Source organism: Pelodiscus sinensis, chromosome 10 (genome assembly GCF_052426305.1).
Source record: "Pelodiscus sinensis isolate ZL-2025 chromosome 10, ASM5242630v1, whole genome shotgun sequence".
Lineage (NCBI taxonomy): Eukaryota > Metazoa > Chordata > Testudines > Trionychidae > Pelodiscus > Pelodiscus sinensis.
The window spans coordinates 7371161-7393653 of NC_143061.1; the positions used below are offsets into that span (position 1 = coordinate 7371161).

The 22493-nt window shown below is 58.6% G+C and overlaps 2 protein-coding genes across 4 annotated transcripts in view; one reads left to right on the forward strand and one right to left on the reverse strand.

The window, feature by feature from the left end:
• VWA5B2 (von Willebrand factor A domain containing 5B2) overlaps nucleotides 1-15692 on the forward strand; it is a 47796-nt gene extending 32104 nt beyond the window's left edge. Inside the window, exons 11-22 of the mRNA XM_025179191.3 lie at nucleotides 3711-3825; nucleotides 5131-5313; nucleotides 5506-5692; nucleotides 5991-6280; nucleotides 9986-10211; nucleotides 10407-10748; nucleotides 10833-10970; nucleotides 11446-11565; nucleotides 12157-12234; nucleotides 13070-13139; nucleotides 13573-13681; nucleotides 15018-15692. Coding sequence (XP_025034976.3) covers nucleotides 3711-3825; nucleotides 5131-5313; nucleotides 5506-5692; nucleotides 5991-6280; nucleotides 9986-10211; nucleotides 10407-10748; nucleotides 10833-10970; nucleotides 11446-11565; nucleotides 12157-12234; nucleotides 13070-13139; nucleotides 13573-13681; nucleotides 15018-15689 — 2530 coding nt within the window. The 3' untranslated portion in view covers nucleotides 15690-15692. The remainder of the gene's footprint in view (nucleotides 1-3710; nucleotides 3826-5130; nucleotides 5314-5505; nucleotides 5693-5990; nucleotides 6281-9985; nucleotides 10212-10406; nucleotides 10749-10832; nucleotides 10971-11445; nucleotides 11566-12156; nucleotides 12235-13069; nucleotides 13140-13572; nucleotides 13682-15017) is intronic.
• Nucleotides 15693-16460: 768 nt separating this feature from the next.
• Nucleotides 16461-22265, reverse strand: ALG3 (ALG3 alpha-1,3- mannosyltransferase). 3 transcript variants are annotated; one of them, XM_089780725.1, is made up of 9 exons: nucleotides 22015-22263; nucleotides 21395-21494; nucleotides 21065-21212; nucleotides 20303-20463; nucleotides 19064-19184; nucleotides 18287-18492; nucleotides 17825-17902; nucleotides 17413-17556; nucleotides 16461-16907 (listed from the first exon to the last, which is right to left on the reverse strand). In XM_089780725.1, the coding sequence occupies exons 1-9, from the start codon at nucleotides 22205-22207 to the stop codon at nucleotides 16718-16720; spliced, it is 1341 nt and encodes a 446-aa protein (XP_089636851.1). In that variant the 5' UTR covers nucleotides 22208-22263; the 3' UTR covers nucleotides 16461-16717. The 3 variants fall into 3 exon arrangements, with proteins under 3 accessions (XP_089636851.1, XP_089636853.1, XP_089636852.1); XM_089780727.1 differs by having other exon boundaries at nucleotides 22052-22187; XM_089780726.1 differs by having other exon boundaries at nucleotides 16764-16907; nucleotides 17363-17556; nucleotides 22015-22265.
• Nucleotides 22266-22493: the final 228 nt, after the last annotated feature.

The following is a 22493-nucleotide window of genomic DNA, read 5'->3' on the forward strand; positions in this document are numbered from 1 at the left end:
GGGGGGGGGCAAGGGAGAGAAAAGAATCCAGGAGAGGGACATGGCAAGAATCTTTCTGCTGCGGAGAGGAAGGCCGACGGGATGAGGAACCAGCTTGCAGCCTCTGGTGCTAGAGGGGATGAGCAGAACGTTCAGCATTGGTACCATTATACCCAGGGCTTAAATTCTCCTACGGTATTTCCCAGGGCTCCTCACGATCTCTCTCCCGCAAATGTCCCCATGATCTCTCCCCACAGAGTTCCACGCTTCAGCTGTGGGCCACGAGATTAGAACTTCAGCCCCTTGGGTTTGACAGTATTTACTGGAGCTCTGAATTGAAGCCCTGGTTATACCAATGTCCGCTCATGAGAGAATAACTCCCCATACACCTACTCAGAATGCCTGTTTCACCGGAAATTTCCACATTTTGAAATTTGTTTTTCTTTTCATGGATTTCTCGTGGAAGAGAATTTCTGAAAAATGTTTGAATTTGGAAAGTGTTTGTTCCAGAATTTCAAATTTTTGTTGGGGATTTTGAAATGTTGGCTTGATTTTGAATTATAATCTTCATGTTGTTTTTATCATTTTTACATTATTTCAAATTTCAGCATATCAGACTGTTGAGTTACAACTCAAACAGGAGACTCAGATCTAGAAAAAAAGATCTGATGTTTCAGTCAGTACCGAGCGGCAGCTGCCCTTTAATGATTTTAAAAATAAAGCAATAATAAAATATTGTAACTATTACAGTACTAGCCAATTAGCCCGTCATAAGATGGGATTTTCAGGTCTCTCCTCCACATCCGTCTTCTCTCCTGAGCCTCCGGTCTCTCGCTCCGTCTCTCTCTCTCCTCCTCCTACTGCCTCCCCCCCTCTCTCAGCTCTCCTCCACCTTCTGCCTCTCTCTCCGTCTCTTTCTTTCTCTTCTCCTCCTTCTGCTTCTCACTCTCTCTCTGCTCCGTCTCTCTCTTTCTCTTCTCCCCAACCTTCCTCTCACTCTCTCTCCGCTCTCCTCTGTCTCTGTCGGGGATGCACGCACCCGGATGAGTCCAGCTCCCCGCTGGCCGATTCCCTCTCCCTGCCCCCCGCCAGCCTGTTCCTCCTCCCGATTTCCTATGGCCAGTCTCACTGCCCCCGACTCCCACCCCAGACCAACTTTGCTTCCCGCCGGCTGCCCCTCCCTCGTTCTCTCCTGGCCAGCTACGCTGCCTCTGACACACCTCCCCCCTGCCGCCCAGCCAGTCCCACTTCTCTCCCTGCTGGTCCCTCCCCCCTCCTGTCCCCGATCAAGTGTGTCCATTTTTTTTTTTTTTACCCTACCCTAGTGACATACACGGCCGGAGGCAGGGCCGTGTACGTCACCGCCCCGCCCCCTTTCCCTCCCGCCATGGCGCTCGGCTGAGTTCTGCACCGCTCAGCCAGGCCGCCTCGGGGGAGCCCAAACGGTCGCTTGCTCCGCTTGCTCCCCCGCGGCAGCCCGGCTGAATGGCACAGAACTCAGACGAGTGCCACGGTGGCAGGTGAAGGGGGGGCGGGGCGGTGATATACATGGCCATGCAGCACAGATCGTCCAGAGGGAACAGCCAGCATTTCAGTGTTAGAGACTCTCAGACATTGGGCTACTATATATATGACTAGTCAATTAGCCTGTCATAAGACGACGGGATTTTCAGGTCTCTTCTCCATGTCAGTCTTCTCTCTTGAGCCTCCGGCCTCTCTCTCTCTCTCTCTCTCTCTCCTCCTCCTACTGCCTCCCTCCCCTCTCAGCTCTCCTCCGCCTCCTACCGCTCTCTCTGTCTCTCTCTTTCTCTTCTTCTCCCCCTCCTGCCTCTCACTCGGGGGACCGCAGAGCCCAAGTGGCCTTTTGGGCTCTGTGCTTCTCATGCTGCATGGGGAGCGTGGAGCCCAAACGGTCGCTTGCGCCACTTGCTCCCATGCGGCGGCCTGGCTGAGCGGTGCAGAAGTCAGCCGAGCGCCATGGCGGGAGGTGGAGGAGGGTGGGGTAGTGATGTTCACGGCCAGGGGGCGGGGCCTGAAGTCGCTGTCATGCCGCACATCACTGCCCCGCCCACCTTCCCCTCCCACCGTGGTTCTCAGCTGACTTCTGCGCCACTCAGCCGGGCTGCCACAGGGAAGCAAGCGGCCGTTTGGGCCCCGCACTCCCCATGCAACACGGGCCGCCCAGAGGGAACAGCCAGCATTTCAGTGTTACAGACTCTCAGACATTGGGCTACTATGTATATCATGTCAGAGTGTGACACGTCTGTGGCAAAGATCCAGGTTATGTATTATTGCTATGGACATGTCACAAAATAATATAAAGCATGACGCAAATGTACAAATGAAAAATAAAATAAAAAGCCCCCAATTTTGAAATTTCAAAATGAATATTCAAAATGTTCTTTGGTTTCAGTTTTTGTTTTAAATTGACATGTTTCTATAAACATGAGTTTCCACCCCTGCCTTATCCTCTCATGCCCGGGGACCCACTTGCCTGCTCCAGCACTGCAAACATCGTGTGTCTAATTTTTTGATTTTGGAAACAAAGGCATTTTTCATCCAGAAACTTTTGAGTGGAATATTCACAACCGGCTGAGACCTCAAACTCCAGGAGAGGGGTCTCGGAGCCTTCTTTGCAAAAGAGTCCAGGGCAGACCTGCTCCCAGAAAACCTACAAATACTGCAGCCAGAGTGGGGCATCTTAGTGCTTCTTCCGTTCAGTCTGGAGCCTTGCCATGTTGGACTAGGCTATGTAGGTCTCAGAGTGGCCCCCTCCGGAGGTGATGTGGGGGGAGTCATGCAGGGTCATGTGCCTCCTTAGAGGGGTCATGTGCCCCCCTAGATTTGTGTTTGTACTGAGCAATGCTCAGTAATATTGCTGAAGCCGACTGCCCTCACTCTGTCCCTCTCCCTCTTCAGACACAGATGACTCCTGGTCACCAGCAGGGCCCTGGCAGCTGTGTAAGGCACCTGAACATTTGGGGCACCGCTGGCTCTTAATGTCCACCCTCTGCCTCTACCTATCCCTGTTCTGTGGTTCTGCTTCCTCTGGAGAGGATCTAGTTAACTTATAAGTGACAAAGCCTGCCAGACCTGTTAGCAGAACCCTGGCCCTGTGAAAGAGCCATTCATGTGGCATTGAAGCCAGTTAACAAGCATTTGCCAAACCCAGGTCTATGCTATCAGTTTCTGAATTTACTATGCTAGTCTACTGGACCTGAGTTTAAAATTAGCTTTAAAAATGTGCCATTGGGTGCTGCTGGAGATTATAAAATCACATCTCTAAAAAATCATCTTTATTCCCCACCCCCACCCTGCTGCGTACCCAGGCTGCTGTGGGGCATGGGGCACCAATTTGATAGTACAAGGAAAGCTTTGTTATCTGGCACTCTGTTAACCGGAAAACTGTGTGACTCAGTATTGCCCCCAGCCCTTCAGGTGCACCTACCTCACTTCAGCCTGTCCAGCTGGCTATTGCAGGGCTGACATCATCAGCAGGCACCTCCTTCCCCCTCAGCCTGCCTCGAGCTGCTGGGAGCCAGATCTGCCAGTAGGGGACAGGGGCAGAGCAATAAACTTTGTTATCCAGCATATTCAATTAACCGGCAACCCCTGGTCCCCATGCCTGCTGGATAACAAAGCTTTCGCTGTACTGCGGAAGGCCCCAGAAATCCTAAGGATGGCCCTGGGCCCCCAGGATTGCTTTTAAGCAGGTCTCCGTATTCTTGCAGGTGCTTCAGCTTTGGCCTGGGCTCTGGAGCCTGCCGGAGGCTCCTGAGAGGCCTGGCCAAGGTGAGCAAAGGTCGGGCAGAGTTCCTAAGCCCTGAGGAGAGACTGCAGCCCAAGGTATGTGCCCTCCTTCTGCGCCAGTGTGTGCCCTCATTATGGGGGTGAGCACACTGAGGTCTCTAGTAACCATCTGCCAAGGAGGTCTGCTGCCCGCCACTATACCTGATGGGCAAAGAACAGCACTGGAGTAGGCTGCCCTCTTCCTGTTCCAGAGGGGCAGACTACACTTGGCTCCCACAGGGTCCAGCCTGCAGACAGACAGACCAGGTAACACAAAGTTTGTGGCATGTGTTGTGTGCCTCAGGCAGGGGCCATGGGTGTCCAACACAGAGTGCGCCGCTTTGATCTAGGAAGCATGGGCTACTCTGCAAGGAGTCCCGTCTGCATGGCCCTGGCTGTGATGGGCACTGTTCTGTTGTGCTGGGCACTGTTCAAACACATAGTGATGAGCCAGTGGTTAAGACGCTGTGCTAATAAATGGCAAACACGCTATGAGAAATGGTCCTTGCCCCAAACAGCTTACATCCCAAACAAAGTATTGGTATACGCGTGATACGGGTGGGGGAGAGATTAGGGCCCAGACCCCCAAAGGTGTACAGGCTCCTAGCTTCCCTGGAAAGCAAGGCTCAGAGGATTTGATGATATGGACCTAAATGGCTTGCCCAAGATCATGCAGAATGAGTGGTGGAGCCACAAATCAAACCCAGCTCTCCTGAGTCCCAGGCTAATGCCTTACACACACGGCCATCCATCCACCACTCCTCCATTCAGTCATGAGTCATTCAGTTGCTGGAGGTGAGGAGCCTTCTGTCTTCTCTGCAGCGCCCAGTACCTAGGCTGATGCTCAGAATGGTATTCTTGGGCTTTGGAGAGACCTGCATCCATCTCCCAGCCCGGGGAGGGAGTACAGTGATATGGGGGCTCTTGAGGGGGTAAGTGTAGGGAGAGAAGAGTTAAGGTCCCTCCCACCCTGAATGACTTTGAAAAATGTTTTAGCTCCAAGATCAGGCTTCTCTTGTAGGATCCACCAAGCCAGCCCTGTGCCAGTGTTCAGCAAGGCACTGGCATTCAGCATTTAACCAGGTCCCTGTAGCCCCAGATCTACCCTCATCCCCTACTCCAGCTTGGTTCCTGCTCCAGTGAGTGTTTCTGTGCTATCTTGTGACCCCACTCGGCTTATCCGGGAGGTCCAGTCTATGTGCTGTTTGCTCTGGGTGGCTCGTTGTCAGTCACCTGCTTTTCAGGGCCTACAGCTGTTTGGTGATTCCAAGGTTGGGGGCTCCCTGGAGTGTGTGTGGCTGTGGGACGCACCGGTTGTGTGCGTTTGAGGGCTGATAAGTCTGGTTTCTGCCCCCTCCTCAGCTGATAAAGTCTCTGAAGAAGGCCATTGAGCCGGCTGTGAGTGACATCACCATAGACTGGTATGTGCCTGACACCATGGAGGCCCTGCTGTCGCCCAATGAAATCGCAGCCTTGTACCCAGGAGACCGGCTCATCAGCTATTGCACCCTCTACAACATCGCCAGCTTCCGGGACAAGAAGACAGTAAGAGCCCTCTGTGTAGTGGGGTGAGGCTTTTCCACTGGGCCGTACTCACCAGTGGGAAATGGACAGTGGCTGGCCCTGTGGTGAGGAAACTCACATGCCGGTGTATTTCTGCCCCTCCCATGAGCCGATGCCAGCAGGAGGGCCTCGTTTTGTGGCTGTGGCAACTTCCTTGTCCTCTTGCTTTGCCAGGGTAGAGAACGAGTGTGTAGAAGCCTTTCGCGGGGCTCTGTGGGCTCAGCGTTCCAGTCCCAGGACGAGGCATATAGCCCTGACGCGGCTCACCCATACCCCGCGGGGGAGAGCCAGGAGATCAGCCAAGCCCTGCAGGAGATTTCCTTGGAGTTTTCTGCTGGGGGCGTCGCGGAGTCTGAGAAGAGTGAGTGGAGCAGCCGGGAGCTCGGCCAGTGAGATGGACGTTCATCCACAGGGAGGTTGTGGAGGCAGGATGCTGAGCCCTGACTCCTCTGGTCGCTCGCTGCCTGCTCTTGCAGAGATGTGGTTGTGTGCGTGTAGCCCTCCCGGCTTTGCAACACCCCGCTTGGCTGGAGAGAGCTGACCCAAGGACGGGTCCCTGCCAGACAGGCTCCGAGGGCTATAAAGGGGGGATCTGTGGTGGGGGGGAGCATCTCTTTTTCCAGTAGAATAGCCTTGCTGCTTGTGTCTCTCCTTGGCAGGCGTGGACCCTGTTTCTGACATCTGGAAGCGGATTTACCAGGCCTCCTACATCCAGGAACAATATGTGCTCACACACTGCTCTGTCAGCACCGACCGGAGCCAGGGCCTGCTCTCCCACGGCTCCACCAGTAGCGAGTCCACTGGCTCCAGGGACATAGCTCCGGAGGGTGGCTCGCTGGCTCGGACCCTGGAAACCAGCTCTCAGCAGGGACAGAAAAGTGTTTCTCTGTGCGACTCCTCCACCAAATCAGCTCCACTCCCACAGTCCAGGCCGACTGCTGGCACTAAGGTGAGGTGTAGCTGAGCCCTGGCTGGGACTGCCCTGAGTAAAGAAGGCTGGGGTTGTCTGTCTCCTCTTGCCTCATGTGCTGTCTCTGGCTCAGAAACGGGTATGGGTTTCTTCTGGGTCTCCTGCTAAGTTCCTGCTGGAGAGAGAATCCTGTCATGGTGACAGAGGCATTCTTCTGGGTTCCTCAATGTTAGTTCCTGTGTTTCCTAGCAGGGCAGGGCTGGTTAGTGCCTCGCAGTGGCATTTTATTCATTGTAGGGATTGGGTGTGTGGGTTACGTGATATCAAGGTCCTGCAAACCACATGCTGCTCCTTGGGGCTACTAGTCAACAACAAAAAGTCCACATGAGTCGCATTAATCAGTGCCGTGCTCGGCTCAACTCGTGCTACAGCATTCCTGCCACTACATAGGTTTCAGCCTCTGACGGACCTCATTGCAAAGGGTTCCAAGTTTTCCTTGATGGTGGCTAGAATATGCATGCACCTGCTGGGGCACATGATGGTGTGCACTTATGTGGTCCACTATGCCAGGCTCTGCATGCAGCCTCTCCAATAATGGCTGGTGGCAGCCTATTCCCAGGCCAGAGACCATTCTCATAACACAAGAACTGGGGGTCACCAAATGAAATTAACAGGCAGCAGGTTTAAAGCAAACTAAAGGAAGTTTTTCTTCACACAACATACAGCCAACCTGTGGAACTCCTTGCCAGAGGATGTTGTGAAGGCCAGGACTTTAACAGGGTTCAAACAAGAGCTAGATACATTCATGGAGGTTAGGTCCACCAGTGACTGTTAGCCAGGATGGGTAGGGATGGTAGTGTCTGTCAGAGCTGGGAATAGGCAACAGGGGAGGGATTATTTGGTGATTCCCTATTCTGTTCATTCTGTTACATTGGCCACTGTTGGAAAACAGGATATTGGGCTAGATGGACCTTTGAGCTGACTCAGTATGGCCGTTCTTCTATTGTTTTGTCTGTAACCATTCCCTCGGTGATACACACCTTGTTGCAGTGATAAAATGACCCAGAGAAAGTCAGTTCAGCAGTCCTGCTCCCTCACTTGAGCTGGTGTTGGACACCTTGGTGTGATGGCGCAGCTGGAGCTGGTGTTGGACACCTTGGTGTGATGGCGCAGCTGGGGTTCCCCTGATCCTGCACCCCCGTAGCAGCCAGAACAGTCTCCAACAGCACAGAGAGGGGTTATTGAGTTTCCAGAATACAGCACAGCGTAGACTTGATGTGGCAATAGGAGGTGGGCTAGGATGCCCCAGAACTCTTAATGAATGGAGATTGCCTATCTCCTAGAACTGGAAAAGACCTTGAAAGGTCATCAAGTCCAGTGCCCTGCCTTCACAGCAGGACCAAATACCATCCCTGACAAATTTTTGCCCTAAATGGCCTCCACAAGGATTGAACTCACAACCCTGGATTTAGCAGGCCAATGCTCAAACCACTGAGCTATCCCTCCCCCTAGTGCCTGAGCCCCTAGTCTCCAAGCCCCCTCCCTAGGCTGTCTCCATCATGTTTCCCGCCCCAGACTCACTCTTCCTCCCCCCGCGTACTTCCTTTGTTCCAGCCTCCTTCCCTCCCCCCAGTCAGAACCGGTCAGGGCCGTGTCTGGCCCCCCTGCCGGGCCGTGCTCACAGACAGGGCCAGTAGGGGACAGCCCAAGCCTAGCAACCAGCAAGAAGCCCCACTACGTCACACTTGGACCTAGGCTGGGTCCTGTGGACCCTGGAGAAGGCAACATTACACACAAATGTCAAAGAACTCGGGGCAGTTTGGTTGGCTTGGGGGTTCTTCCTGCCACATCTGTTGGGCACATTGGTAAGAGCCCTGACAGAGATCCCAGCCTCAGTAGTCTATATCAGCCGGCAAAGGGAAGCATGCTGGTTGGCTCTGGGACTTCTGCATCACTCTCGACATCCACTTGGAAGCTTGTCACTTCCCAGGAGTCAGGAATTTGCTGGCAGATCACCTCAGCAGGGACTTTTCCTCTCACCACAAGTGGGCGCTCCATCCAGAAGGGGCCTGCATGATCACCCAGAGGGGGCTGGAACTCCCCAGGTAGACCTGTTTGCCACCAGGCAAAATAAAATGCCATAGTTGCTCCCAGCAAGTAAGGGCTCCCTCTCTGTTGCCTGCCTCCTATCACTGACTGAGGAGCTGAGATGCACATTCCTACCCATCCCTCTCATCTTCTGGGTACTAGTACAGATCAAGAGAGACAAGGCCCATGTCGTCGTGATCGCCCCAGTGTGGTCTCGCCAGCATGGTTTCAGCATTCTAATGATCATATCGCGGTGGGCCCTCCTTGGACGCTCCCCAGTTGTCCAGATCAGCTGTCGCAGGACCCCAGCCAGTTTCTAGACCCCAACCTCGAGTCTCTCTGCATCTCTTGGCATTGATGCTCTGTGGTTGAACCCAGGGGAACGCACCGACTAGGAGAAGGTTCAGCAAGTCCTCCTGCGAAGCAGGAAGTTGTCCACAAGACTGACCCACCTGGACAAATAGTCAAGGATTTCCCATCCCTGTGGGTTATATTTTGGAGAAAGGACCAAAACGATGGGCTACAGTTGCCAGCATTTTAGAGTGGACTCTAAGGAATTTTTTGTTGAATCCAAGGGATGACGACACCTTTCAGATAACAGGCAAGGTAGCAACATCTTCTCCTTGAGACCGGCGACAGTGTCTCTCCATGATTGCTTTTCTGAGATGAAACAAGAAATACATACATGACAGCTTTACATTACAACACTGTTCAAATCTATTTTAATTTGAGCAGGTAACTCTGAAACAAGCCGTATACCTTATCACAAGGCCCTTACACTAGGGAATTATCCATTATATCCTCCGGATCATTCAAAAGCAATATAGGAAAGAAAATACAATCCATCTTTCGGAATCATCCCCCTACAGCCCAGCTTAACTGCAAGGGGTAGTTCCACTCTGCTAGCAAGCAGAGTTTCTTAATAGTCCTTGGCAGTCACTTCTGTTTTTTCCCCGGAGCCCTGTTTCTGCTTTTCTGACCTCTAGCTCTCTGGAGCAAAGATGGAACTTTACAAAACCTAAATTTTAAAAGGACAGTTACCAGTAAATAAACAACATCTCAATCAATACAACAGCTTTAATATTTCTTTCTAAAAGGGGACCCACTCGGGGCAGCCCCTTTGAAGTACTCCCTTCCCCTCCCCTTTGCTGCCTCTATCTGAGACAGGCAGCGGGGGGGAGGGGGGGGGGGGTGCGACTAGTCAATTCGACTATCCGAGCTTTTGCTTATCGGATAGTCGACTAGTTCTTGACATCCTTAGTCAAGGGCACTTGCCCGGAAAATCTTGAGTTACAATTGTGGGTTAAGGCTCAGTTTGTACAGAGGATGCATCTCTACCCTGGACACTGCTGTGACACCACTGTCACCAGGCAGAACTCGTCCCAGGAATTCAAGGCAGGGAGGTACCACTTCAGACTATGCCAACTACTGGGCTGCCTCAGAGCCATCTCTGAGCTCCATTGGTTTGGCTGGGACTGCAACTGCCCCACCTTGGGGGCAGCTCGCCCACCAGCCAGCATTCCCCCTTGAGTTCCTGCAGGGGATGGGTTTGCCCAGCTCCTGGCCTGTGTAGAGAGCTGAGCCAGCTGATGCTCTGCAGTGACCCGCCACCCAAAGCAGCTCCCCGGACTGACCCCTGACTCTCTCCCCGCTCAGGCGTGCATGACGCTGAGCGCCGAGGAGCTGGCGCGGCGGAAGAAGGTGCTGGCGCGAGCTGCCCTGTCCGGACGCAGCTTCTCGTCCCCGCACGGTGAGCTGGATGCCCATCGGCTGCGCAGGGCCCTGGAGAAGGTGTCCCAGAAGCGGAACCAGTCCCTGGAAGGGAAGCTGGATGAGATCGGGCCGGAGCTGCCGCAGCTGCGGAGGAGCCTGGCAGATTCCAGTGAGTGTTGTCACAGCAGGAGGGAGGCGCTGGAGCCTAAATTAGGTCCGGCCACAGGACGGCCTCCTCAGGAAAGTGCAGGGAACTCAGGGCAGCCTGGATCCCGGTGTGGAACAAGGAACTGCTGTGCCTTGTGCAAGCCCAGGGGGGCTGTCTTCCACTTTGCCCCCTGACCCCACTCCTCTTGTCTCCTAGGTAACTTGCTCTCGCCCGCCCATCTGGACTGGGACATGCTGGTGGAGCCCCCGTATCTTTTCAGCCCATCGCCAGCGGCTGAGCGTGGCGAGTGTGAGGTGGGTGCCTGCCCGCCCCTGCGATGCCAGGTGGTTATCCATGCGCTCAGTGCTGGAAAGCCCGTCTCCTGGGAAGTGACTGCCACCCTGGAGCCTCTGCTCCATTGCAGGGATGGGGACGGCAAGGAGGAGCTGCCACAAGAGTCGTGTAAGGCCTGGGACAAACTGCTGCACCAGCTGACCGCCAGCTCCGTCATCCGGGACCACGAGAATGTAGCGCAGAGGGAAGCTGAGTTGGAACACGGTGAGGATGCACCTCCCTGCAAGCCCCACCAGGACCCTCTGCCTCCCCCTGCCCTCCCAGCCTCACCTAGGCACTCTCTCTCAGGTTTCTCCCGGAGGCTCCGCCTTAAGGCCATCCAGTCCAGCAAGGCTTGCAACACGCCCTCTATTTACACCTGCCTGGTGCCTGTGGATTCTTCCACCCAGGAGGTCCTGCCCAGGGCCCTTGAGGTTCGCACTTCAGGTACGGCTCCCTCTTCGCCTCCCAGCTACCCTCTAGGGACTCTGGAGACTCTGATGAACATTTGCATCCCCATGTCGCTCCATCCGTGGACCCGTGCACACGGCTGGATCAGTCTCTGTCTCCCTGCCAGCACCTGCTCCCACCGACACCTGCATGTTCAGTTGTGTCTGGGCGCGGAGAGGGATTAGGAGGCAGCTGGCTATGACGAGAAAAGGGATAGGTCCGACCCCCAAGAACTGTCCAGAGTCAAAAGCTGAGTGTGAGAGGAAGCAGGAACGGAAATGAGCCCAGATCCTCAGAAGTATTTAGGAGCCTAATTCCCACTGAGGCCAATGGGCATCAGGCACTTGGTGCCTTTGAGGATCTCGGCCTGAGCTTCTTGGGATCAACACAGCAATGGCCAGGGAGTCTGGGGACCCTCTGCAGGCTCTGTGCCCTGCTCGGTGGTGCCGCTGATGTGTGTGACTCCTTCCAGGGGGCCCTTCCAGCCATACCCGAGGGTCCCTGGCTGGGAACCGGCGCCAGCGCAGTTGCTCCGTGGGCCTGGCACGATGGCGCGACTCAGAGGAGCTAGATGATGCTGTCATCTCCGCAGGTACCAGCCCAATTCTGCCTTGATAACCCCCCCTCCCTTGGCACGCCACCCCACACCCATGAACGGCCCCCGTACCGCCTCTCCAGAACCAGCCGTCTGGGGAGGAACCGCAGCAAACCAGTGAGGCTTGTCCAGGCCTTGAGGGCAATGCCAGGCTACATCTTAGATTGGGCCTCTCGTGACGTTGCCCAGCTCCTCAGGGTTACATCAGTGTCAGCTCAAGCGGCTGCTGACCTCAGCCACCCAGGGTGGGAAACCAAGAGTCTGAGTAGCCTGGATCAGAACCTCAGGGGTTCTCTGGCCCATTCCCAGCACCTTGAATTGGGAGCCAGGGTAGCTTACAGGGCCCTGGGGTGATGTGCTCCCTGGAAGCCAAAGCCATGCAATTGCTGGGATTCCATAGGGGGCCCCAGCCTCTGCATCAATGGGAGATGGAGACAAGGATGGTGCCTCAGGCCCCTGCTACTGCAGGGGAGTCCCAGCTGGAGGCCTGGAGCCGTGTAAAGGAGGGAGGTTGTGCTCCATGTCTGCAGCAGGGAGTGGAGGGCCTCCACACCCAGTGTAGTCTCTGAAGTCTTGATTCTGTTCCAGAGCGAGAGGAGAGCCCTGCTTCTCCCGTCAGCATCTCCTCTGCTGCCTGTGGCTGGGAAAAGCAAAGCTGCCCCGATGGTGAGTCCCTGCACAGCCCAGCTGTGGGGGATCTGGGAAAGCAGGCACCTGAGGGGTTAGCTATAGCACTGCTCTGAAACCGGTGAGCAATGGGGGCCAGCTGCCCTCTCCATCGCAGCTCCTGGACAGGGGCCTGCCGGCGGCTGCTGCCAAGTGCCCCAGAGGTGCAGGAAGCCTGAAGCCTAAGTGTGAACCATCTCACAGCCCATTTGGACGTGGAACACCCGGTGGCGTAGGCACCCGTCAGCTTTACTGTCCCACCCACCGTGTTGGGCGGTGACCTCTCCTCAGGGGATCCAGCCCGTGTGGTTACGTTATCAGCTGACAGCTGCCAGCATCTGTGCTCCTGGGACTGGCTGGAACGGGCTCTCTCTGACCTCACCGCTCCAGGCAGTGCAGAGACGCTGGCTCTCTTGTGGAGAGAAAGGGTCTGATGGGAGGGGGGCTCCCATTTCTGGAAATGTAGGGGACACTGTGGGGGAACAGTAACCACCCCACGCAGCGGAACTGCCTGCCGCCCCCGGAGGAGCGCTGGGTTTGGGAAGGCAGCTCACGCGGGCGTCAGACTTCCCATCCTGCACCAGGTTGCACTTGGCAGGGGATGACGTCCGAGTGGGGCACAGTCCAGGGAGAGGGCCCAACCGGCTGAGGCCTCTGCATGGGGGCCCTTCACCTGCCCTGTTAACTCCTAGCATGGCTGAGAACTTCCCCCGCAGGCAGGGATGCTTGGGGGTCTCTGTGGTGCTTGCAGTGGCAGCAGGCAATCAGGATGGGGATGGAGTGGAGGAAGCAGGGGAGCCCTGGGGAGTGCAGTGACCTTCCTTCCCCATGCCAGGTCTTGTGGCTAGTCCCTCTGCCACCTCCGTGGGATCCCAGAAATCCACGGAGAACTTTGCTGGCTCCAGGTAGGCTTTCCAGACTGACTCTCTGGGGCTGGGAGGGCCCAGCGGGGGGGTGGGGAGGAGGAGGGCTTCTTCTATGCAGAGGGGATCCCCCCGCTTCAGCAGCAGAGAGGGGGAGACCCCACCGGTGCTTCACTGAGGTCTGTTCCCCCCCCCCTTCCCTCTAAGCCTCCAGTGCTTGAGCCCTGGCCCAGCAGTACTGCAGGGGTAAATTTCTCCCAGTGCTGCTGCCAGCCTACCCTGCACTGCAGTGTGAATTGTCTGGGACTCAGCAGCCTCTGGGCGAGAGGCCAGCGTCCCCCTGCAGCTTGGCCACCCTGCCTCCTTGGCAGGAAGGAGCTGGAGCGGACTCTCTCCTGCACGGGGTCCGCGAGCGCTGCTGTGCCATGCCAGCAGGATGCAGGCCGTGCTGCTCACTGGTCTCTTCTCCCCGCAGGTTCAGTCTCAGCAGGATCCGGGGCCATGGCCTCGCACTGCGGCCCCAGTGCCTGGCCCCAGAAAGCAGGCTCTCCAAGGACAGCGCCACCCATGACTACCTCCCGCTGGTAAGGACCCTGCACGGCCACCCCACCCTGCTGAGCCCAGCCCCGCCCCTGGAGTTACTCGACTCCCACCCCAGCAGTGCTGGGGATGGATCCCTTCCCTGACAGCCCCAGGACCTGGAATCAAACCTGGGTCTCCTACGTGGTGGAGCAGACTAGTACTGACAAGGCCAGGATCCGCCTCAAGCTCATGGGAGCCAGGGCTGTCCCCTCCACTGGGTGGTGTGTCCCTAGGTTAGACTCCAGAGCACTGGGTCAGCGAGGTGTGCATCCCCTCCCCCCACAACAGACTTCAGCGCTCTACAGGGGACCCTGCTCTGCCCCGGCGCGTCCGTGGGGCGGGCACAGAGCCAAGTAAGCTCCTACCACTTGCGGAAGAGAATGCAGCGCTAGTGTCAGTTGCGTGCAAACACCCGCTCCATGCACAGCGGCAGTCAGCAATGGTAGGAACCATGAGGCAAGTGATAGATAATAAAACTGAAAATATGGCACTGCCACGAGAGAAATCTAGGGTACGCCCACACCTCCAATACGGTGCTGGGCCGGGCGCCCAGCCCGACAGAGACTAGCATTGGAAAAGGCACAGAGGGGCATGGAACGGCTGCTCTACACGGGGAGATTGGGACTTCCCAGCTTGGGAGAGATGACTAAGCGGGCACATGGCCTCAGCCTGTACGGTTGTGACTCGTGTGGAGAACACAAGTAGAGTGTGACTGACCCCTTCACCTAACACAAGAAGCAGGGGACACCCGCTGCAGTTCTCAGGGAGCAGGGTTAAAACAACCCCAGGGAAGTATTTCTCCACACAGCTGAGTCAGCCTATAGCGCTTGTTGCCAGCGGGTGTTGCGCAAGCCAAAGCTATAACAGGGTTCAAAAAGGAAGTAGGGAAGCTCAGTGAGGGTGGGTCCATCAGTGGCTGTTCCTATGTGGTCCCTCGCTTGCACTTGCCCGATGCTGGGAGTGGAGGACTCAGTGCTTGCCTGTTCTGTTCACGCCCTCGGAAGCGCCTGGCACTGGGATGGACCATTGATCTGATCCAATCTGGCTGTTCTTATTATGTTTGGACATAAAGTGCCTTGGCCCCAGTCTGGCTTCCCTCGTGCTGCTGCCACCCCCTTGCGACAGGATGTCTGGCAGAGCTCCAGCAACAGCCCAAAGATTGCCCGGTGCACAAGCAAAGAGACTGTGTCCCCCTCTCGCCCCCTGCATGCAGGAGACCCCTGCACATCCTGGGTCTCTGGAGTGCAAGACACTTCCCCCTTCGTCTGTCTCTCCATGCAGTGAGTGACAGATTCTGGCCCTGAGCCACGAATGAGAGACATGCTCCCTCCCACACAGGTGTGGCTGCAGCAGGCATTGGGCACCTTCCAGCTGACGGAAAGCTTTTCCGAAGTGGTGCAGATCCCACTGGACCGTCTGCGCCGTGCCTCGCCATACGCCTCGCACCGTGCTAGCCTCAGCCCTGGTTCATGCGCCTCCCCCTGGGCACTTGTTGCCAAAGGCAGCCCTGACAGCGGCTCAAAGCAAGTCGCCACCAAGCCCTCTCCAGAGCACGTAGAGCCTGCCAGAGGCAGCCAGGAGGGGGCGACAGAACCAGGCTCACCCCATTCACACAGCACCTGCTCCGAGGTCCAAAGTGCCAGTGTCTGGCCACAGGCAGACAGCGGGCGTGGCTCTGAGACTGATGCCTGCGACCACTCGCCCGCCACCTCCGAAGCCAGCGGCAGCCTGCAAGAGGTAGGGTTTGAGGCTGACGAGGGGGACCTGGAGGGCGCCAGCTGGGCCACGGCCGTCGCGCTGGCCTGGCTTGAGCACTGCTGCGCCGGCTTCTTTGTGGAATGGGAGCTGTTGGCTGCCAAGGCAGACGCCTGGCTCCGGGCACAGCAGCTGCCGGAGGGCGTGGATGTCGGCTCTCTGAAAGGGGCCGCACGCCACCTCTTCCTGCTGCTGCGCCACTGGGATGAGAACATCCAGCTGAACATGCTGTGCTACAACCCCAGCAACGTGTGAAGGGAGGGGAGGGGCTCCGGGGACACCAATAAAGAGGTTTGGATCTGACCTGGTTGTGCCCACCGCTCCTTCCTGCCCTGCTACTCGGGGGTGCTGTCCTTGGAGATGGACAGGCCTCACCCACTGCAGCAGCTGCCTCCCTTCTGCTCCTAGGCCCAGCTGCCCATGAGTGCGGGAGGCTGGAGCCACTCACCCTCCTGCTGGGCGACGGTCGCAGCCCCCGGGGTCTGGAAGCAAGTGAGGTGCAGGCAGCGTAAGGTGTAGAGGAGACATGTGACGTCCACCCCCTCCACTTGCTCTGTGCTCACCCAGGGTCCTAGCACGTTGCACTCCCCTTAGCCCCGGTCTGAAGGGGCGGAAATGGAGACCCAGGTGAAAGGTTCCTTTGGTCTGTAAAAGCTCTAGGGGGCGGTAGGAGATCCAGTTCCAGAATGATTCCATGGTGTAGGGTCAATGGGGCTGAGCCTTTGGACATGTGCTCCAGCCTTGGACGGAGCAGGGCGGGAGCGTGGGGGGCATTGCTTCTCGGGGCTTAGGGCCAGCTGCATTGTTCCCCAAAATGGGTCTTGGCTGGGGAGCAAACAAGGTCCAGCCTCCCACCCAGGGCTGGCCTGTGCCACCCAGCCCCCTGCACTAACCATACTCCTAGGCCACTGCTCTAATCATTGCCCCCCATCCCTCCACACCCAAAAGCAGGGCAGCTGCTCCACCCTGTGAAATGGTCCCCCACCCCAGCAAGGGCCAGACAACACTGCAGGCCGGAGCAGGAGCCCATGGGGACACTGCCACTTTTATTGAGGAAATCCCAGAGAACAGGTATCCCCAAGGGGGAGGGGGGCGCGGCAGGGCAGCTCCACGCAGCCACGCGGTAGGACAGACAGTGCCGCCGGCTGAGCGGTGCCTGCAGAACAGCCTGGAAACTCTGAGACCAGAGCTCCCAGCCTGAGCCGTCGTGCCATGAGGCAGTATAGCCAGGTCCAGCTCCCAGGGGAGAGCCTGCATGTTCCATCCTCCAGCTGCCCGCGGTCTCACTCTGTCTTTTTCTGGGAAGGGCTGGTTTTCTGGGCAGCAGGGTGGCCCTGCGGCTCCAGGGGGGCAGCGGTGCCGTGCCAGAGCTGTAGCAGGATGATCCCGTGGCACACGTGCAGGCAGGCTGAGCTGCACACTGTGGAGGGGTACGTGTTCCAGGAGAGCTCAATGAGGCCCAGGATCAGCACCCTGCAATGGGAGACCTGGATCAGCGCTGGGGACTCAGGCCCTCCCCCACAGGGAGAACACATTTCAGCTGTCCTCCCCTGCGATCCCAGCCCTGGGCTCCCCCGGCCACATGGATCGGCCGAAACCCCTCGCGCCTGACCTGCAACCCCCTGCAATTCCAGCCTGGGCTCCACCCCGCCACATGGATCGGCCGATACCCCTCGCGCCTGACCTGCAACCCCCTGCAATTCCAGCCTGGGCTCCACCCCGCCACATGGATCGGCCGATACCCCTCTCGCCTGACCTGCAATTCCAGCCTGGGCTCCACCCCGCCACATGGATCGGCCGATACCCCTCACGCCTGACCTGCAGCCCCGCCACATGGATCAGTCAATATCCCTCAGTCCTGACCCACAGCCCCCTCATTGGCTCGGGGCTAGAGCAGTGTGGAAGGCCATGTCCCCCCCGTGCGGTACCAGCAGCGGGAGGGATAGCCCGGAGCAGAAGAGCGGACGCGGGCACGTACTTGAGCAGCTGGCTGAGCTTCCCGGCAGGCGTGCACCACAGCAGGTAGGGCAGGGTGTGGAAGTACCACACGTAGAACTGATAGTGCAGGGACCTGCTGCAGCACACGCCGATGAAGTTGGAGCTGAAGAGAACGAAGACAACCTGTGCACTGCCGTTAAGGAGGGAATGGAGCTGCAAGGCAACCTCCTTCCAGCCCAGGCTGGGGCTCCCGGCGTGTGACCGAATCCCAGAGCCACCAGGCTGCATGGGGACTGGCTGCTTCCCCACTCCTAACCCAGTGTGGGGGAAGTTCCAGCAGGCCCCCACAACAGCTGAGTCTCCCCAGTGCCACAAGGCCAGGCACCACCTTCAGGGGCTCCCTGGCCAGCCAGGGCTGCCCTGCCCCAGCCTCCAGCCCCATCCCAAGGATATGGTTGGCCGTCAGGGCCTGCGGTGGACTCTTCCTCTCTGTTGGGTCCTTCAGCAACGACAAGAGATTCTCCTCAGACCTGTGGGGAAGGGGAAAGGATGAGCACAGGATCTCTCAGACCCGACCTGCCGGGGGGGACGACTGGGGGCATAGACAGCTCTCCCTTTCTTCTGAGACAACAGAGCCAGCAATAGCTTCACGGAGCCAGGGCCCAGCTCGGACAGGGAGGCCCCAAACACAGACTAACAAGTTCTCCTCTCCCTACCACCCAGGCTCCAGAACTCCAAAGCCTCAACTCATGGAAGCTTTTAAACACCCTGCTCCCCTGCAGCCTGGCCAGGCCGGGCTCTCTGGTGGAGGTGGGCTGCTTCAGCCTCCTTTCCAACCTCTCCTGTAAAGTAGAGGCAGCATGGACACGACAGGGATCAGCTGCTCTATACCCCGTTCCCAGCCAGGGTCTCACCTGTGCCACCGGTGCAGCGCAAAGAGCCCCAGGGCGCCCAGGTGGGCTGCGAGCAGCGCCAGGTGGAAGGCCCGATGCTGGAAAACCTCCTCCGGCAGGAACCGCCAGTTCACCGTCCACTTGAAAAGGAACTGGCGGCCCAAGTCGAAGGAGCGGGTCACGTAACCAACGGGGTTCGCCAGCAGGAAGGGCAGCCCCAGGGCCACCTGCAAATGAGACCCCTCAACGGTGAGAGCCGCTCCGCAGGCAGGACCCTCCCCAGTACCACGCTGGCACTGAGGAGCACCGGTAGAGCTGGCGGGAGAGCCCAGGATTGGGATAGCAGGGGGCCGCAGGGTTAACGGGCATTGGCAGAGTTGCAGGGGGGGCTGCGGGGCAGGGTTGAGGGGCATTGGCAGAGCAGTGGGGGGCTGTGGGGCAGGGCCGAGGGGGGAAGCTCCGTGTTCTGCCTGTATGTCTGGGCGTGTCCTGTGTGAATTGGGCCCCCAGGCTCCTTATCTGCCGCCCTGGGGGGAACACTGACCAGCTGGGTGTAAGTGCACATTTGTGAGGGGGCACAGGAGGGGAATGGTCCTTCCCCCAAACTCCCTCTCTGTCCCCCGTCCACCTTCCAGGTTTGCTCCAGTCCCCCGACATCTCTGGGTGCTGGGCCTCAGGCTCAGCCTGGCAGCCAGGGGCATCCATGCAAAAGGCACCAGAGCCCCGTGGCCCAGGCTGGCCCAGCTGTGCAGGGCCCCAGCGTTCACCTGGGCTGGGCCAGGCCTGGGGGCAGGTTACCTGCAGCAGCGCGCAGATGGAGAGTTTGGGGATGGTGCCCAGGAGGCCGAAGCGCCAAAGGAGCAGGAAGAGGAGGCCTGGAGCGAAGAGCAGGACGTTCATCTTCACCGACACAGCCAGGCTGAGGGGAGAGAGAGTCACTGCTGCCCCCAGAGCCCTGCCCGTGGGCTGTCACCCCCCCACTGGCCCCAATCCCGCCTGCAGGCCCCTCCCCCACACAGCTTCCTCAGCACCTACCAGACCGTATCCCAGCACTGGGATGGTGCTGAGGCTGGAATGGGCCCTGGAGGAAAAGACAACAGGCAGCGAGAGGAGAAAGGCAGCTGCGCATCCTGAGGGGACTGGAGCCAGAGGAATGGACCAGCCCCATCCCAGCGGGAGCATGCGGGCCGAGGGACTAGACGCCGAGTCTCACGAAACGCAGGCCAAGTGACTCAGGTAGGTGCTACTGGGTGCATGGGGACTCGGCTCAACTGGCGTTGTCGGGGGCACGTGGGGCTGTGTCTGATTCCTTCCTGGCCTGTGGCATGTGTGCCTGGGCCATTCCCAAATCCTGCTGCTTCTCCAGGCCCAGCATCTCCAAAATCCAGCCTTTCCTCTCCATGCCCACGGCCAAATGCCTCACCTGGGACATTGCTGCCTCCTCCTCCCGCCAGGCCTCCCAAACATTCCCCCCCAGTCCCTCAGCCTGCACTAAGAGCTACCCCGAGGGGCCACATCCTGGTCTAGGGGTTTGATCAGGTCATGCTGGATGCGGGTCAATCCACTGGTTCCTCCTCCATCAGGGCCACCAAAGCTCTATGGCAGTGCCTGTCCCTGCTCATCTTCCCACACCTGCTTTGTGCTGCCCCTCCCCACCCCCTTGGCTCACACTCCCAAATTCTCATGCAGCCTCTGTGCACAGTGAGGGGCCCCGCCCTGGCCACATCTAAGTCTCCCTGAAGGTACGTCCATGCTGCTAGCCGACTCAGGCCAGCCACCGTGCAGACCTACCCTTAGAGACCGCCCCCCGCCCCGCTGCTGGAGTCACCTGGGCAGAAGTTCCCCTTCTCTGAGCTCTGTCCTTGACTCCTGGGAGCAGCGACTGCCCCTAGCATGGACTCCTGCCTTCCTCAGCTTCAGGGGCCTGGTGTCTTGGAGCAGGGAGGGGTCAGTCCTGACCCAGACAACCCCGGAGACCAGACATTCCCCAGTCAGGGCTCGGGCCCTGTGTGTGCGGAGGGCGCAAGGGGGACTCACCTGAAGAAGAAGCAGCCCCAGGACCAGCGCTCTTCCAGGAAGAGGTTGACTGCGAGGAAGAGGATCGTCATGGCGACGGGGTCATTAAAGAGTCGTAGGATATAGATGGAGTGGATGCGGTAGGAGGCGCAGCACATGAAGAAGAAAACATAGGGAGGAACCTAGGAGTGGGGACAGGAGCAGCCATCATTGCAGTACCAGCTCCCCTCTGCAGTACTCCTCGGTCCTGATCCATCACCCCTGGTACTCCAGCCTTGGGCAACTCCTACTCTGCCAGTGTCCCTCAGTCCCACCCTGCCACGGTCTCTCATCTCTACCGCTAGCTCTGCCAGGGTAACCCACGCACCTGCTGGGGGTGCCACTGTCCCTTCTAGGGACACTGAGACCACTTACAGAGAGAATAATGAGACTGCTGTACAGCCGTAGCAGAGAGCCAGCTGGCTTTTAGCTCAGAGGCTCTTGCACTAAGCTCAAGGGGAGGGGCAGCGTCAAGCAGGTGCGGGAAGAGGAGCAGGGACAGGCACTTCTGCTGAGCTTTGGTGGCTCTGACCTTGGAGGAGCCAGCGGAGGGAGCCCCTGTTGGCGCTACAGCCGTACATTGCTCCTTTGCTATCCCTGTCTTCTTCCCCTCCCCACCGCTGATCCTCCATGCACAGGCCAGAGCTCAGCACAGTGCGGACGTGCCCAGAGGTGGGAGCTGTGAATGCTCCCGAGCCCCGTGTGGTTCTGGCCCTGGTGGAGTGGCTGCAGATTCCGTCTCACCTTCTTGGTCCGGCTGTAGATGCGGAAGACAAGCAGCAGGGTCACGAGATAGAGCGCAGCAAAGAGATACTGCGCCAGGCGGATGTTGACGCCATGGCTGGTGAGGTAGTAGAGACCCAGGAAGATGTAAACGAAGCCAGCAGGGTAACTAGAGAGCGAGAGACAGGAGTGAGGGGCCGGGGCAGCGCAGGAGAAAAGAGGACTTGGCCCCCAAGAGCCTCATCCCAAGGGATTCCGATCCTATCCATGCCTTAGACACACACTGCCCTTCCTTAGCCAGCAAGAAGCCCCCCCCCGGACCAGCTTCCTCTTGCCCCTTCAACTACTCACACCAGGGGCCCGGTTTCTCCCTTCAGCTGGGTGTAGTCGAAGGTCCCATTCACGACTCCCTCCACCTCGTCCATATAGGCCTTCCAGTCGATCTCCGTGTCTGCGGGGAAAGCACGAGACGCATGCTCAGCTCCACGCGCTCTGCATCATCTCCACACGGACAGGCACTGGGGTAAAACACTGCGGGGTAGGAGGCAGAAACAGCCAAGTGCTCACCCCATGGGACCTCCCAACCAGTCAGCGGCAGAGCTGGGGACAGGCACTATGGGATTAAGCAGTGGCACGGGCACGTTTTTAAGAGTGGTGGTGCTCACGTCCCATCCCCCCCCTTCCCTGTTCTTTACGGGGCCACCCCCAGCTGAGGCCGGGAGACAAGCCCTGGCCTGCGGGGCCAGTAGCTGGGACCTGGGGCTGGCAGCAGAACCTCCCCGCCCCCCTACTCCCCATGCTTGTGAGGATAAGCAAATAGGGCTGACAGGCGGGGGGCTGCTCCAGGGAACTAGCTGCGAAGGGGCGAGAGGAGCTGGGGGAACCGAGGGCCAGGCGCTTGAATCTGGGGTAGCCCCGCAGCCTCCAGGTGCCCCCCAGCCCTGGCGCGGCCCAGGGGCCCGGCCACTCACATGGCACCCGGCGTATGACCCAGTGCGCGACCCCCACCTCCGCCAGGCAGAGGCAGGCGGCCACCAGCCCCGTGTACTGGGGCGCCAGCAGCACCCGGTGCTTCTCCTGCCAGGCTCGCCGCAGGCCCTGGCGCAGCGAGCCCGGCCCCGCCGCCCCCTTGCGCCGCAGCCCTGAGCCGGGCGCCGGAGCCATCGTCCGCCCTGCCCGGGCCAGGCTGCCCCACCCCCGGCCGCGGTGTCACCGGCTAAGGGCTCCCCACTCCGGGAGGAAACACGCTGCCCCGCCGGGGGGGTCCGGGCCCCAGCCACGTGGGCGGGCAGCGGGGGAGAGAGCGAGGCGGGCCGGGGACCCGCAGCTGCTGGGGGAGGGGGGCGCTGCCCCGCCCCGAGGGGCTCATTCTGGGGCCTGGGCTTGAGCTAGCGAGTGAGGGGCGGGCTAAGCAGTGCGGGGGTGAGGAGGCAGGGCTGGTGGGGCAGCC